We start from the raw sequence: 12,350 nt of genomic DNA on the forward strand, positions 1-12,350 counted from the left end.
TTACTATTTTTCCGATAATCAGGTTTTTTTAGATGTAATATTACCTTAAAAAAAGTACCTTAAATCCAGCCAAATAAACTAAATCTGGTATCAAAACATGATTAACAGTAACTAAACGATTTAATTTAGAGATGTGTTTATTTTTTTAAGTTTTAAGATGCTTTATTTTGACTGACTTTTCAATTTTTCTCAAAGAAAGTGAAATCGATAGAGGACTTTAAAATTACGATAATACGCTAACTTTACTATTGCTCTCTATGTTTCTCATAATGAAGTCCGAAAAAAGCTCCACAGAACTGATGTTGGTTGTTAATTTACCCGAATTTTACAATTATTTTATAATTATAGACCAAGAATGAAGAGACAAAACATATAGAAAAAATAGCTGATATTGAATTTTGTCTTTAAAAAAATAAGGTTACAGCATTAAAATTATTCTGAGTTCTGAATATTTTGTGTTACTTTGAATTGTTTTCTCCAGATAAAAATATTAGTAACTATAGGACGTACTTTTTATATTAATACTTTTATTCCATCTCAAATACAGTGAAATATAGACTTTGTCAAGGATTTGTTTTAAGTTTTATTATAAAGGAAATGACTACTGATATATTTATTATCATATTAAGAATAAGATCACGTGATTTTTTCACCTCAGTGTGCACCATACACAGGTAAATCAGATATCTAAAAATAAGGTGGAGGTCATCGACGCCATGGATGATATAGGAAACACCTAACTGTTACAGGATGGGAAACAAGTGTAGAAGATATATTTAGAGACAGGTAAAGGAGCGTTACCGTGGTAAGTAGATGACAAGGAATCTATTTTAAAATATTGTCTCTGAAATTATGACTTTAAAACGATAAACAAAAATCTAGTTTCGTTTTAATATTCATTGCGTGTACAGAGCATTTATGGAGGGTAATAAAGATGAGATAAAAAATAATTTGAGACTTGTAAATTGTGATCGCTACTTATTGAATTATGTATTGTAATTGTAGTGATAAATGTATGCTTTACATTTGAAATATCCCCGACAAGGGGCTGCGACACATAGTGTTTTTTCCTCTATATTCTCTAGGGTTTATTCAAGTCTGACCATTGGTGAATTACAGAAATAATGATTATTCATAGCTTTTTTTCACACAATTTATTTTATCATAGTTCTGCCATCGAAACTCTTCTCACGGTATCCAAAATTCTCATTTTGGAATCAAGACTTTCTGAAAACTTTTTGCATGTTGCGTTAATTTATAATTGTTGTGAAATGACGATATGTGTTTAAGAGAATTTTTAAATTTTCTCTCCCTCTCTCTTAACTAGGTTGTAAGAAAATTAAATAACGAAATCATTAATAATATTTATAACACAGTTCATAGTCGGAAATTGTTCCCTATTTTTTTTAAATAGAAAAACAATTAAAACAATTACATTACAAAGGTATTGAACATTAATCGTCTAAAAATATCTATAAACACATATACAAATTGTGAAGTGGATATAAAATACGGGCAAACCATCTTACAGTGTATGAAATTTAGGGGTGGAATAAGATGTCAAGTAGAGATAAGCACACTCTATTGTCTGGTTACACACGCTGTGTGCACTGCATGTACGTATTAACAAGTCAGGCGGAACATCCCATAGTCATACTCAATTGAAATACAAAAGATTAATAATATGAATAAAACAAATCATCACATTACTAGTAAGACCTAAATATGATTGCGCCCATGACAAAAGGGCCTTATGGCATTTTTGCTAAAACAGAGAAATAACGTCATAAAGACGTGACGTTGCAGACTGACGGTGAACTTCGACGCAGATTTTTTTCACCACGTGTTTTGACGTTTGACGCTTTTATCGCTGTTTCCAAGATGTGGAATTTATTTTCATGTATAAATTAATTTAATCAATACCCGAATCTCCTAATCCACCGACTTGATAGGTATAAATAAAAAACATTTAGAACTGGTTTCTTAACAAACATATCTTTTATATGAATACGTCTCAAATACCAATAGTTTTCCTACATGCATAACTTATAGATCGAAGCTACATAGACAAGGTGTTTTTTTCTGATAGGATAATAAAACTGTATACTCTAGATAAATAAATTTTAAATACATATTTATACCAGATTAACCGTTTATGATACATGTTAGACAGGGGTATATTGTTAAAATATAGCAAAGGAAATTTGAGATCCGCTCCACCATTCTCAATATACACATCGCGATCGCGTCGATCACATGCAATCTTGATCCATCGGTGCATACTGCTTAAACTTTTGTTAAATTGTTTGTACTAATGTTGAAACTAAACATACATCTTCTACATTTTACAAATTTAGCAAAAAATGTGTAAGAGCAACGTAAAGATGTTTGCATTTTCTATAAATAAAATATAGGAGAGATAACTCTGATGTCAACACTCGATGTAACATGGGTACCAGAGAGGGACTTTTGCTCCCGGATTATAAAAGAGATCTTTATGGCCAAATAAAAAAACTTTTAATTGTCAACATACTTATGATTTTTTAAATAAAAAATATTGCTGTACTTGGGAACAAGGTCCCGTTAATGTAGATAAGGAAAAACAAAGAAAAAAAGGAAAACTCTAGTATTGAACAAAACGCACTTTCAAATTTATTTTTCAAATCTCTCATCCATTGCTTTTTTTTAACATAAAATAATTTAATAACGAATTTCATTTTTTTTTTAAATAATATTATACATGTATATTATCTACCGTATCATGAATCATGATTAAATAAATTAAACTTTATAAATGTTGTTTTGTCTTAATTATTTTCTTGTTACACTAAGACACTTCAATTTAGAGTTACCGGTATTAAAACAAGCAAAAACATCCAAATGAAAAAAAAATGTTCTAAATGATCTAACTTAAATAGCTAGATCTGGTCAAGTAAATCTGATGAGAAGGGGGGGGGGCAAAAGAGAGAGAGAGAGAGAGGATGGAGGGTATAGATAAAAATATTTATATTGAATCCATTTATCTTATATTGAGAAATGTGAAACTCTATTGAAAAAGATGAGTTTTCAAAACAAACAAAATACATGTGATAAAATACTGTAAAATGAAAGAAATAATCTTTTTTGTTATCTAAACTACATGTATGGTAATTTATTTTCAAGATCTCCAAATTTAATATACATGTAACTCTTTGGTACTTACGTGTTGTTTTTTTTATACAGAGTTCAAATGTTTTAAGCATTATCTGCAAATTAATCCCTGAAGCCATGAAGGACTTTGTCTTTCACAAAATCTCGATCAGCATTGAATGTTTCTTAACAGATCAATTGTCATGCTAAAAACCCATTTCATTACTAGACTTATTATCTCATTACAGTTATCAGTGTGGGGGTATATTGTTTAACCTGTCATCAAATTATGGATACATATCATTATACATGTACATGTATAAGCACATATTAGGATTTTATTTGATTTGATTGACAAAAAATCCTTTATAAGTTCAGGGCCGGGTTTTATTTCTTCATGTAAATGCTGACATAGAATAAAATTTAATGCTGAAAATAAACGATATAAAACCGCTACAGCATGCTTGCATTTTGTTTTATTTTGGCTGCAGAGCAGTGGATGGGGGTGTCTTTTATATTTCCGTAACATGTAAGGCTTTACAAGGCTTAGCATATCAAAGATTCTGGCACGGGAACAGAATGGAATTCATACTCTGTAAAATTCACTTTATAAAATAAAATTAGAAAACAAAATCATTAGAATGAAGGGGATTTTTTTTTAATTAAGTCATAAAATAATATGATGAATTTTTTAGGATGTTTACATCCCTACAAATATCTGACATTTCAAAACTCAAAGCCAGTTCACAGACAATTGTCAGGAAGTATATCATACAAAACAGTCATATTAACTGACTGTATATTTAGGCATGTACAATTACATATTATTAATTTTTAACCCCTACCCCAACAAAATATATTAAAATGCATGATTCAAGAAATATTACAGGATATAGCAATTATTGATTTGTCTACTGGATATTTTTTTTTTAAATTAATGAGAAAAAAGACGACAAACCAATTTTGTTCGAAATTCTTTTAAAAAACTATGTATATGGTTTCTTTAATTTAATTCTATTGGTATGCTTCTAAAACCATCCAATTAAAAAAAAAGATTTCGTTAATCTAGGGTGTCATTATATACATAATGAACAAGATTGAATTCATAGCAATTCAGTTCCAGGCTCGTAGTGATCATGATCGCCGTGCGATTTTTAAAATGGCAGTTCTCAGAATTAAAGCCAAGGTACAAATATAAAATGAAGAATACCCGGTAATATGCAGCATTATTTCAAACCTAAATAAAAAAGTTAATTTACAAAGTGTAGGGTTAATGGTACTGAGTGAAGGAGAGACACCCCGCATGTGCACCTAAAACTTGGGAAGTAAAAAAATATATATTTAATTATTTCAACTGGTGTTCACAAGAATTGTAAGTTTCTGCCATTTAGATTTTTACCCCCCCCCCCCCCTCATCAACACACGCATAATATTAATCCTACCAATATTAATCCTTGGTCTGACAACCTATTGTGTAAATGAGTGCGGTTTATAATTCATTTATTTGCTTATAAACTTTCCACCTTTTTGACTGGTAAATGTGAAAATATTTTTTTTTTGCTAGAACGAAAAATATTTCTTGTATCCTTTATATTTTTCAAACAGCAGTGTCATTTTTTACCCTATGCAGACAGACAACCTTAAAGTTGCAGTGAATCAACCAAATTTCCCTTGTATTTACTGTTTATTGTATATCGTAATATTAACATGATATCACACTTCATAGTTTTTCTGTCTTTATATAAAATTTAGAAAAAAAGAACGGTCAGATAAATTTTCACTTCACAGTAGCATTTAGGTAAGGTATTGTTGTTCCTGATATAATTTTTTAAATTAATTTTCACATGTACGGTAACTTCAGATATATCGTTTTATGCTGAATACAGGCAAAAAAAAATTCATATCGACCTATCGAGAGAAATGTTTAAATTAGAATAATTTTCTTATGAATTCTGCAGGCTCATCAATTGACTCTTGCATGGATTACTAGTAAATTTTTTTTTTTTGAGAAAATAATAGTTCAAAAAGAAAAAAAAACTGAATGGATGTCGCCTGCTGCTCAGGTCTCCTCCTGTCAGAGAAAAGTGAAATGTAAAACAAGCACTCACTCATAATTCTATACACCACTGATGAATCCATAATACATATATAGCTATTAAAGAATTATTAATAATTAAAAGAGACAATGAGTAAAAATAATGTGCAAGGGTAAATATTAAATATTACACAACTATTAATTACCGTAGTAAAATTGCAGAAGAAAATAATTTACGTTCACTCTGAAAACGTTTGACGTTGTTGAAACACATGACGTCATATGAACCTATTAAAGTATCTTTGAAAAAAATGAAGAAAAAATCTACTTAGAGTGGACGTAGGACCAAAAAAATTCATATTTGACAACTTCTATCCTTACTCTATCAAAATCCATGAAAATCTCAAAATGCATAAAAATTGCCATAAGGGCCCTTTTCCCATGGGCGCAATCATATCTATACATTTTATGTTTATGAATTTGTTTGTAGCTATTACAACAGCTATGGACAAGACAGTCGAAGATTGTCCCAGAAACCTGACAGAGACAGTGGAAGCCTCTGCACGACTGGGCTGTGGTCGTGACAAGTATGGAAATGACCAGTATATGTGTCTCCCTAACTTAGAGACAACAAGTCTGGTAGAATTCTGTCACGATGGTTTCATGGGCTTAATAGAAAGTGGTGAGTGTTATTTTAGGAAATCCTATTAATTTAGCTACACAAATACCATCAAGAGAAAATATTATCTACGGTCTTACAAATGTATGCCTTATTTATCTCTTAAATTCCCCCGAATAAAAATTTACAGCGTGTCTTTTATTAATGAATTAGAAAAGTAGCGGAATTAAATGGATGAAAAGGTTTTCTTGTTTAATGTAAGAATATTTTACCTCGAAATTTGAGGAGCGATATTCAAAGGCCTTTTTGAAAATTTTGATCTTCTTATTCTAAGTGGAAATTCAGTAAATATTCCGTAGATGCTTGGTTTATGTAAACATCTTTGTATTGAAAATGTCATACTTTCCTCACTGGTCAATGTACTATTTTTATCTCACCTGAACCGAAGGCTTAAGTGAGCTTTTCTGATCACATTTTGTCCGTCGTCCGTCCATCTAGCGGTCCGTCCGTCTGTATAGCTATCCGTCTGTCTGTCTGTAAATTTTCAGATTTTCGACTTCTTCTCAAGAACCACATGGCCAATTTTGACCAAACTTGGTACAAAGCATCCATCCCTTGGTGAAAGGAAATTTAAACTGTTAAAATGAAGGGCCAAGTCTTCTCACAAAGGGAGATAATCAAGAAAAAAAATAGGGTGGGGTCATTAAAAAATCTTCTTCTCAAAAACCACTGGGCCAGAAAAGCTGAAAATTATGTGGAAGCATCCTTCAGTAGTGTACATTCTAAATTGTTCAAATCATGACCCTCGGGGGTAGGGCGGGACCAGAATGGGGAATCAAAGTTATACATTGAAATTCTTCTTCTCAAGAACCACTGGGCCAGAAAAGCTGAAACTTATGTGGAAGCATCCTGGGATAGTATAGATTCTAAATTGTAGAAATCATGACCCCTGGCGTCAGGGCAGGGCCACAATGGGGATTCAAATGTTTTACATTGAAATATATAGGAAAAAATCTTTGAAAATTTTCTCCTCAAGAACCACTGGGCCATAAAAGCTGAAACTTATGTGGAAGCATTCTGGGATAGTGTAGATCCTAAATTGTTCAAATCATGACCCCCGGGGGTAGGGCGGGGCCACAATGGGGAATGAAAGTTTTACATAAAAATATACAGGAAAATCTTTGAAAATCTTCTCAAGAACCACTGGGCCAGAAAAGCTGAAAATTAAGTGGAATCATCCTGGGGTAGTGTAGATTCTAAATTGTTCAAATCATGACCCCCGGGGGTAGGACGGGGCCACAATGGGGAATGAAAGTTTTACATAAAAATATAAAGGAAAATCTTTGAAAATCTTCTTCTCAAGAACCACAGGGCCAGAAAAGCTAAAACTCATGTGCACATGGAAGCATCCTGGGGTAGCGTAGATTTCAAAATGTCTAAATTAAGATCCGTGGGGTAGGGAGAGGTCGCAATATGTATTAAAAGGGGGAAATCTGGTAAAGAACAGAATGGTCAAAGCTTGTCAGGTGAGCGATGTGGCCCATGGGCCACTTGTTCACAATTGTTTTTACAAAAAAAAAAATTATGAAAAAATTGGTATCATTTTCAAATCCTGAAACGTCTTTTGAAATGACCGTAAATTTTATTTTTCTGTGTTTTTTATAAAGTAAAACACATGATCCACAAAGTTCAATTATATAGAATACTATATATAATTCTATTGATTATAAAGTTCTATATTTTTGATCAAAGAGCGTGGTAATATTTTTATTTCGTAGCTGAACGTATGTGGGAACGCACTTTGAAAAAAATACGAACTTTGAAAGAATATTTCAAGAAAGATATGAAGATAACGAACAGTATTCAATATCAAAGTTCATAAAACAATACTAAATAGAAGCAGAGCAAACACGGACCTTAGAGACATCAGAGGTGGGATCAGGTGCCATTGAGGAGTGAGCATCCGCTGCTGACGGGTCACACCCGCCGTGTGCTCCTTGTCATGATCAGGTAATAACGGAAAAAAATCTGTATGAAAAACGCCAGTCAGCATTTGACTCAATGTTAAATTGTATTTGTTGACAAGGTCATTGAATCGACCGTAAAACATACGAAATGATGACTTTAAACAAGTCTGCTGATATTCTTGATTAATCAACTTGTATGTCAATAATTTACCTTGTTTTAAAAATTGTTCATACGTACAACACACTCTTGTGTGTCGAATCAACTGAGATATATATACTCCTTATGCAGGGGATTAAGGTATATCGCTGCATAATTAAGTAAGGGAAGTTGACTATAGAAAAGTTAAAGTCATCACATTTATCAATAAGCTTGATTGTTAGATTGCCAATTAACGTCTTTTTCAAGTAAAATATCCAAGTATGAAAGAGGTGTGTAAGAATCTGTGGTATCTTTTATCTCAAGCTCATTAGGATATATCGTATCGACGTAGGAATGGAAATTACCATTGTTTATTGACAATACGACGTCGATATATCTAAAAGTCGAGTTGAAGGCCACAGCAAGTGTTTTCTTCTAAACACGCATAGGATTTTGCACAGTTTCTGCTTCATATGAATATAAAAATATGTCTGCTAATAACGGAGCGCAATTGGTACCCATGGGAATTCCAATAGATTGTTGGAATACCTGGTCTCCAAAAACCACATAGGTATTGTCAATCAGAAACTCAAGCATCTCTTTGATGTTAACTCAAGAGTACTTGAGTTTGCAATCAGAATGTGTTTTAACAATTTGAAATAATTTTGCAAATGACCAATGACCAGATAAATAAATTTTCGAGTTCCATTTTTAATAATAAAAAAAAGCAGCTGTCAATGATATCGAAAAGCCTAGACTTTAATATATTGTGGGGAATGGTTGTGTACAAAGTTGAAAAGTCGTAATTTTTTTAGCTGTTGATTTTGGTTAAATCTTGTGATTTCAAATTGTACAAAAGTTTTTTGTAATTTTTGAGTATTCACATCTGATTCAAACCACTTCTTGAATATATTGTTGCAAAGTACTCTTGAAGTTTTTTCCCTCACAACTGACAATATTTAAGTGAGGAGTAACGAAAAAGGCTTGGTTGAACATTTACCGGAACCTGCAATGAATCTTTGTTTGTGAAGATTTTATGAAGTTTCGATCCAATATATATAGGGTAGTTCAAATTCATTTTGGCTCTGTGGAATATAAAAATATTTAAAACTGACATATCATTTTAAAGAAATTTCTTCCTTAGAAAGGGAAGTATAACCTCATACCCTCATTGAAAACAAGTAGAAGACAAGCAGAAGGTCTCTCATCAAAATTGTTTTTTCTTATAAATTATACAAAACGTCGGTAGCAATTTGAAATAGGACACCCCAAAGGGCCCTAAGGTAAAGCCTAATTTTCAATGCCTATTATTATGCATATCTGTGCAAAGCATTTGTGTGGCTAAGCCCTCCCTCCCCCTCCCGGTAGCGATGCCTATTCTTCACCCAAATTTATGTGTTTACATAACTGGTATGTCTTTGAAAACAATCAGTAAATTGTAGTTTACATAAAATGCATGCATAATGAAAAAAATAAGTACAGGAAAACATTTAAAGTATGGAAATTTAAAATTCGCTTACTTTCACAACCTGGGGTGACCTTTTCACCGACGAGTTATCAAACAGTTTCAATTATTCATCAAACTTAAGATTTGCAAATATATTGACACATTTTTTTCTCAAAGTGTGTTAATATGGTGGATATTAACGCACTTTGAAAAGAAATTTTATTTTTTCAAAGTGCGTTGAATTGGTCCCGACTTAAACGCACTTTCCAAATGATTTTCAAAGTGCGTAATTTTTCAAAGTACGTTGTAACAAATGTACCCAAAATCACATCTGCATATTTTAAGACATTACATTTTAACATGGTGATTTCCAATCTTTGGACTATTAGATCGAACTTTGAAATGAGAACTGAAAGTACTATATATATATAATTCATATTGATGTTTGAATCTTACATATTTAATGAGGGCGTCATTAAATATACATGTATATGTTGTTTTTTTTATACCAACAGTCATTTAATTTTTAAGCATATTGTTAACTTGCTCTTTCAGCAAGCAAAATCTAAGCCAGTGTTTGACAACGATTAGAGTTGATCCTTATGTTTAAAATTCTTCAAATGTTTAAATCTATTATCTATGAATACTTTTCAGGTAATTGTTTGAAAACTGCAGAGAGTAAAATTTTTACACACAAATGTTCCAATTTTGTTTCTGGCTGCCCGGATGTAGACTTCGCAGTAACGAAATCTACAAATGTAAGGACCAATTTTTTTTTCTATAAAAAAATTATACCGACATCGTTAGACTTATGAAAAATATGACTTTGATATTTGATTTAATTTAGTTCTTATTTATTATGATTTACATCAGACCCTGCTTGTCAAAACATTAGTACAGAACATCGTTGTTTTCTTGCTGATCCATATTGTGCAAACGCGTAAGTAATAGTGTATTTATTGGTTTGAAATAAAAATCATTCTGCATGTATTAAGGAGTTTCTAACAAAATTATTTTTCCCCAAAAAGGACATGGGATATATCTACTGAAGAAACAGAGGAAAAATTTATCCCCAAGTCCACAACAAATCATGTAATATACAACACAACAGCAATGAATATTCATACAACCAAATTCCAAGAAGATGACTCAGCACATATCGGGGCAATTATGGGCATTGTTGTTGCTGTACTGGGTCTTATACTGCTGTTAATAATTTTGAGGGTTGTATGGAAGAGAATGCAAAAACTGAAAAGTAAAGAAAGAAAGGAATTTTTGAGTATGTTGTTCTATTATGCCTTACATGTATTCAAGAGTTTACTAATCAGTCTGATTAATAGTTTGTTTTCAAATACAGAAAATTGTCTCAACTTAAAAAAACAAAAGAAATAAAAAACGTCTCGCAAATTTTTAAATGAACACCAATATATTAACGCTTGAAAATGAAGTATTATCCAGCCAATTATTGATAATATTTCCATATTTCAGCTGAAAAAGAAAACTTATTGACGCAAACAGAGGAGAAAGTTGTCCAAGGTATCTTGAATATTTTATTATTTTTTTTTAAATAAATTTTCATTTGATGTAATGTTAGAGTAAAGAAAAAAAATCTAGTGGAATGTGTAGTCCATAGTTGCAGTTAAAACATGTTTTACCTGCAGCTGTGGACTAAATATCCCACTGCATCTGAAATCGATAAGATAACAATAAAAATAAATTAACCAACAACAGAAACAATGATTTGATTGAAATAATCTTCTCATAGGGGCTACAAAGGGAGATGAAGCAGGCACCAGTAGTAAACAAAACGAGAGCGAAAATGATATCACGGAGATTGATGAAGGTGGTCAAAATGAAGAAATAAAACATTATATCCCAGAGGTTTGCGTTAGTAGTGAAACAATGGGAGATGAAGTTGACATTGGTGATACTTAAAACTCGAGTCCTTAATGAACCAAATGATAAGAAATATGGTATTACAGCGGCTGGTGTCAACTGTGAACCAGTGGAAGCGGAGTATAGTATATCAGAAAGTGATATTCATAGTGACTCAGAAGAAAAGGACCATAGTATTTCAGAGACTGATGTTAATGGTGAACTGCAGGAGAGGGGAAAGATGTCACAGAGACTGATGTCAATTGTAAACTGCAGGAGAGGGGGAATGATGTCACAGAGACTGATGTCAATGGTGAAGTGCAGGAGAGGGATCATGATGTCACAGAGGCTGATGTCAAAGGTGAAGTGCAGGAGAGGGAGAATGATGTCACAGAGACTGATGTCAATGGTGAAGTGCAGGAGAGGGAGAATGATGTCACAGAAACTGATGTCAATAGTGAACTGCAGAAGTGGGATCATGATGTCACAGAGACTGATGTCAAAGGTGAAGTGCAGGAGAGGGAGAATGATGTCACAGAGGCTGGTGTCAGTAGAGAATCAGAGGAGGGGGAGCATGGGATCCTAAGGGATAGTAAATCTAGAAGAGAAAGGAAGTTCGAGCTTCTTCGAATACTGAAAAGTAAGAGTTCATGTACATTGGCACCTCTTTTATTTCAGTCTAATATTAGCTTTAGCTATCTTGAATATACTGGATAAGAAGTCCAGTTCCCATAAAATAAAACTGTATGGAAACCTTCATGAACCATTCCTGTATGATTTTTGCAATGCAAGCCATAAACCAAATGAAAATTAATTAATTTCAAACTTCAATGTTACAATATTTTTTGCGTCAGTAGATTTCAGTTTCCGGAAACTATTTATTACGATTCCATATGGTTTCTGCAATGCTGAAAGAGAACTGAAATTCACTTTCCAAAGGGTTCCAAAATCAACTAACGTTATATTTTTTGTTTTCTTTAAAAATATTTTCTTTTTATTTAAGTCTAATTATTTGTATTCAGCTTATCAATGAAAAGCACTGATATACAAGATCCTTGTTTCACATTGTTTATTTCTATATTGTTTTTGGATTCAAAAACTTTTTATAACATTGAAGATACTCGTAAAAAGGAATGGTG

The 12,350-nt window shown here is 32.2% G+C and overlaps 1 protein-coding gene across 2 annotated transcripts; it reads left to right on the top strand.

Moving 5' to 3' along the window:
- Positions 1–681: 681 nt before the first annotated feature.
- LOC134239515 (uncharacterized) lies at positions 682–11,824 on the top strand. Of its 2 annotated transcripts, XR_009986235.1 has the most exons (8): positions 682–805; positions 5,655–5,846; positions 9,991–10,094; positions 10,210–10,276; positions 10,365–10,615; positions 10,825–10,872; positions 11,102–11,429; positions 11,717–11,824. XR_009986235.1 is itself a non-coding variant. In XM_062721691.1 (7 exons), the coding sequence occupies exons 3-7, from the start codon at positions 10,034–10,036 to the stop codon at positions 11,269–11,271; spliced, it is 597 nt and encodes a 198-aa protein (XP_062577675.1). In that variant the 5' UTR covers positions 682–805; positions 5,655–5,846; positions 9,991–10,033; the 3' UTR covers positions 11,272–11,441. The 2 variants fall into 2 exon arrangements, 1 of the variants encoding a protein (XP_062577675.1); XM_062721691.1 differs by lacking the exon at positions 11,717–11,824 and having other exon boundaries at positions 11,102–11,441.
- Positions 11,825–12,350: the final 526 nt, after the last annotated feature.

The sequence above is a fragment of the Saccostrea cucullata genome, unplaced genomic scaffold (genome assembly GCF_032062105.1).
Source record: "Saccostrea cucullata isolate Sc308-1 unplaced genomic scaffold, CSIRO_AGI_Scuc_v1 ctg3241, whole genome shotgun sequence".
Classification (NCBI taxonomy): Eukaryota; Metazoa; Mollusca; class Bivalvia; order Ostreida; family Ostreidae; genus Saccostrea; species Saccostrea cuccullata.

Coding starts and splice junctions, on each gene's coding strand:
- LOC134239515 (XM_062721691.1), top strand. CDS start 10,034: ATGTTCCAATTTTGTTTCTGGCTGCCCGGATGTAGACTTCGCAGTAAC. Junction 10,616..10,824: donor AGAAAGAAAGGAATTTTTGA/GTATGTTGTTCT, acceptor TCCATATTTCAG/CTGAAAAAGAAAACTTATTG. Junction 10,873..11,101: donor AGAGGAGAAAGTTGTCCAAG/GTATCTTGAATA, acceptor ATCTTCTCATAG/GGGCTACAAAGGGAGATGAA.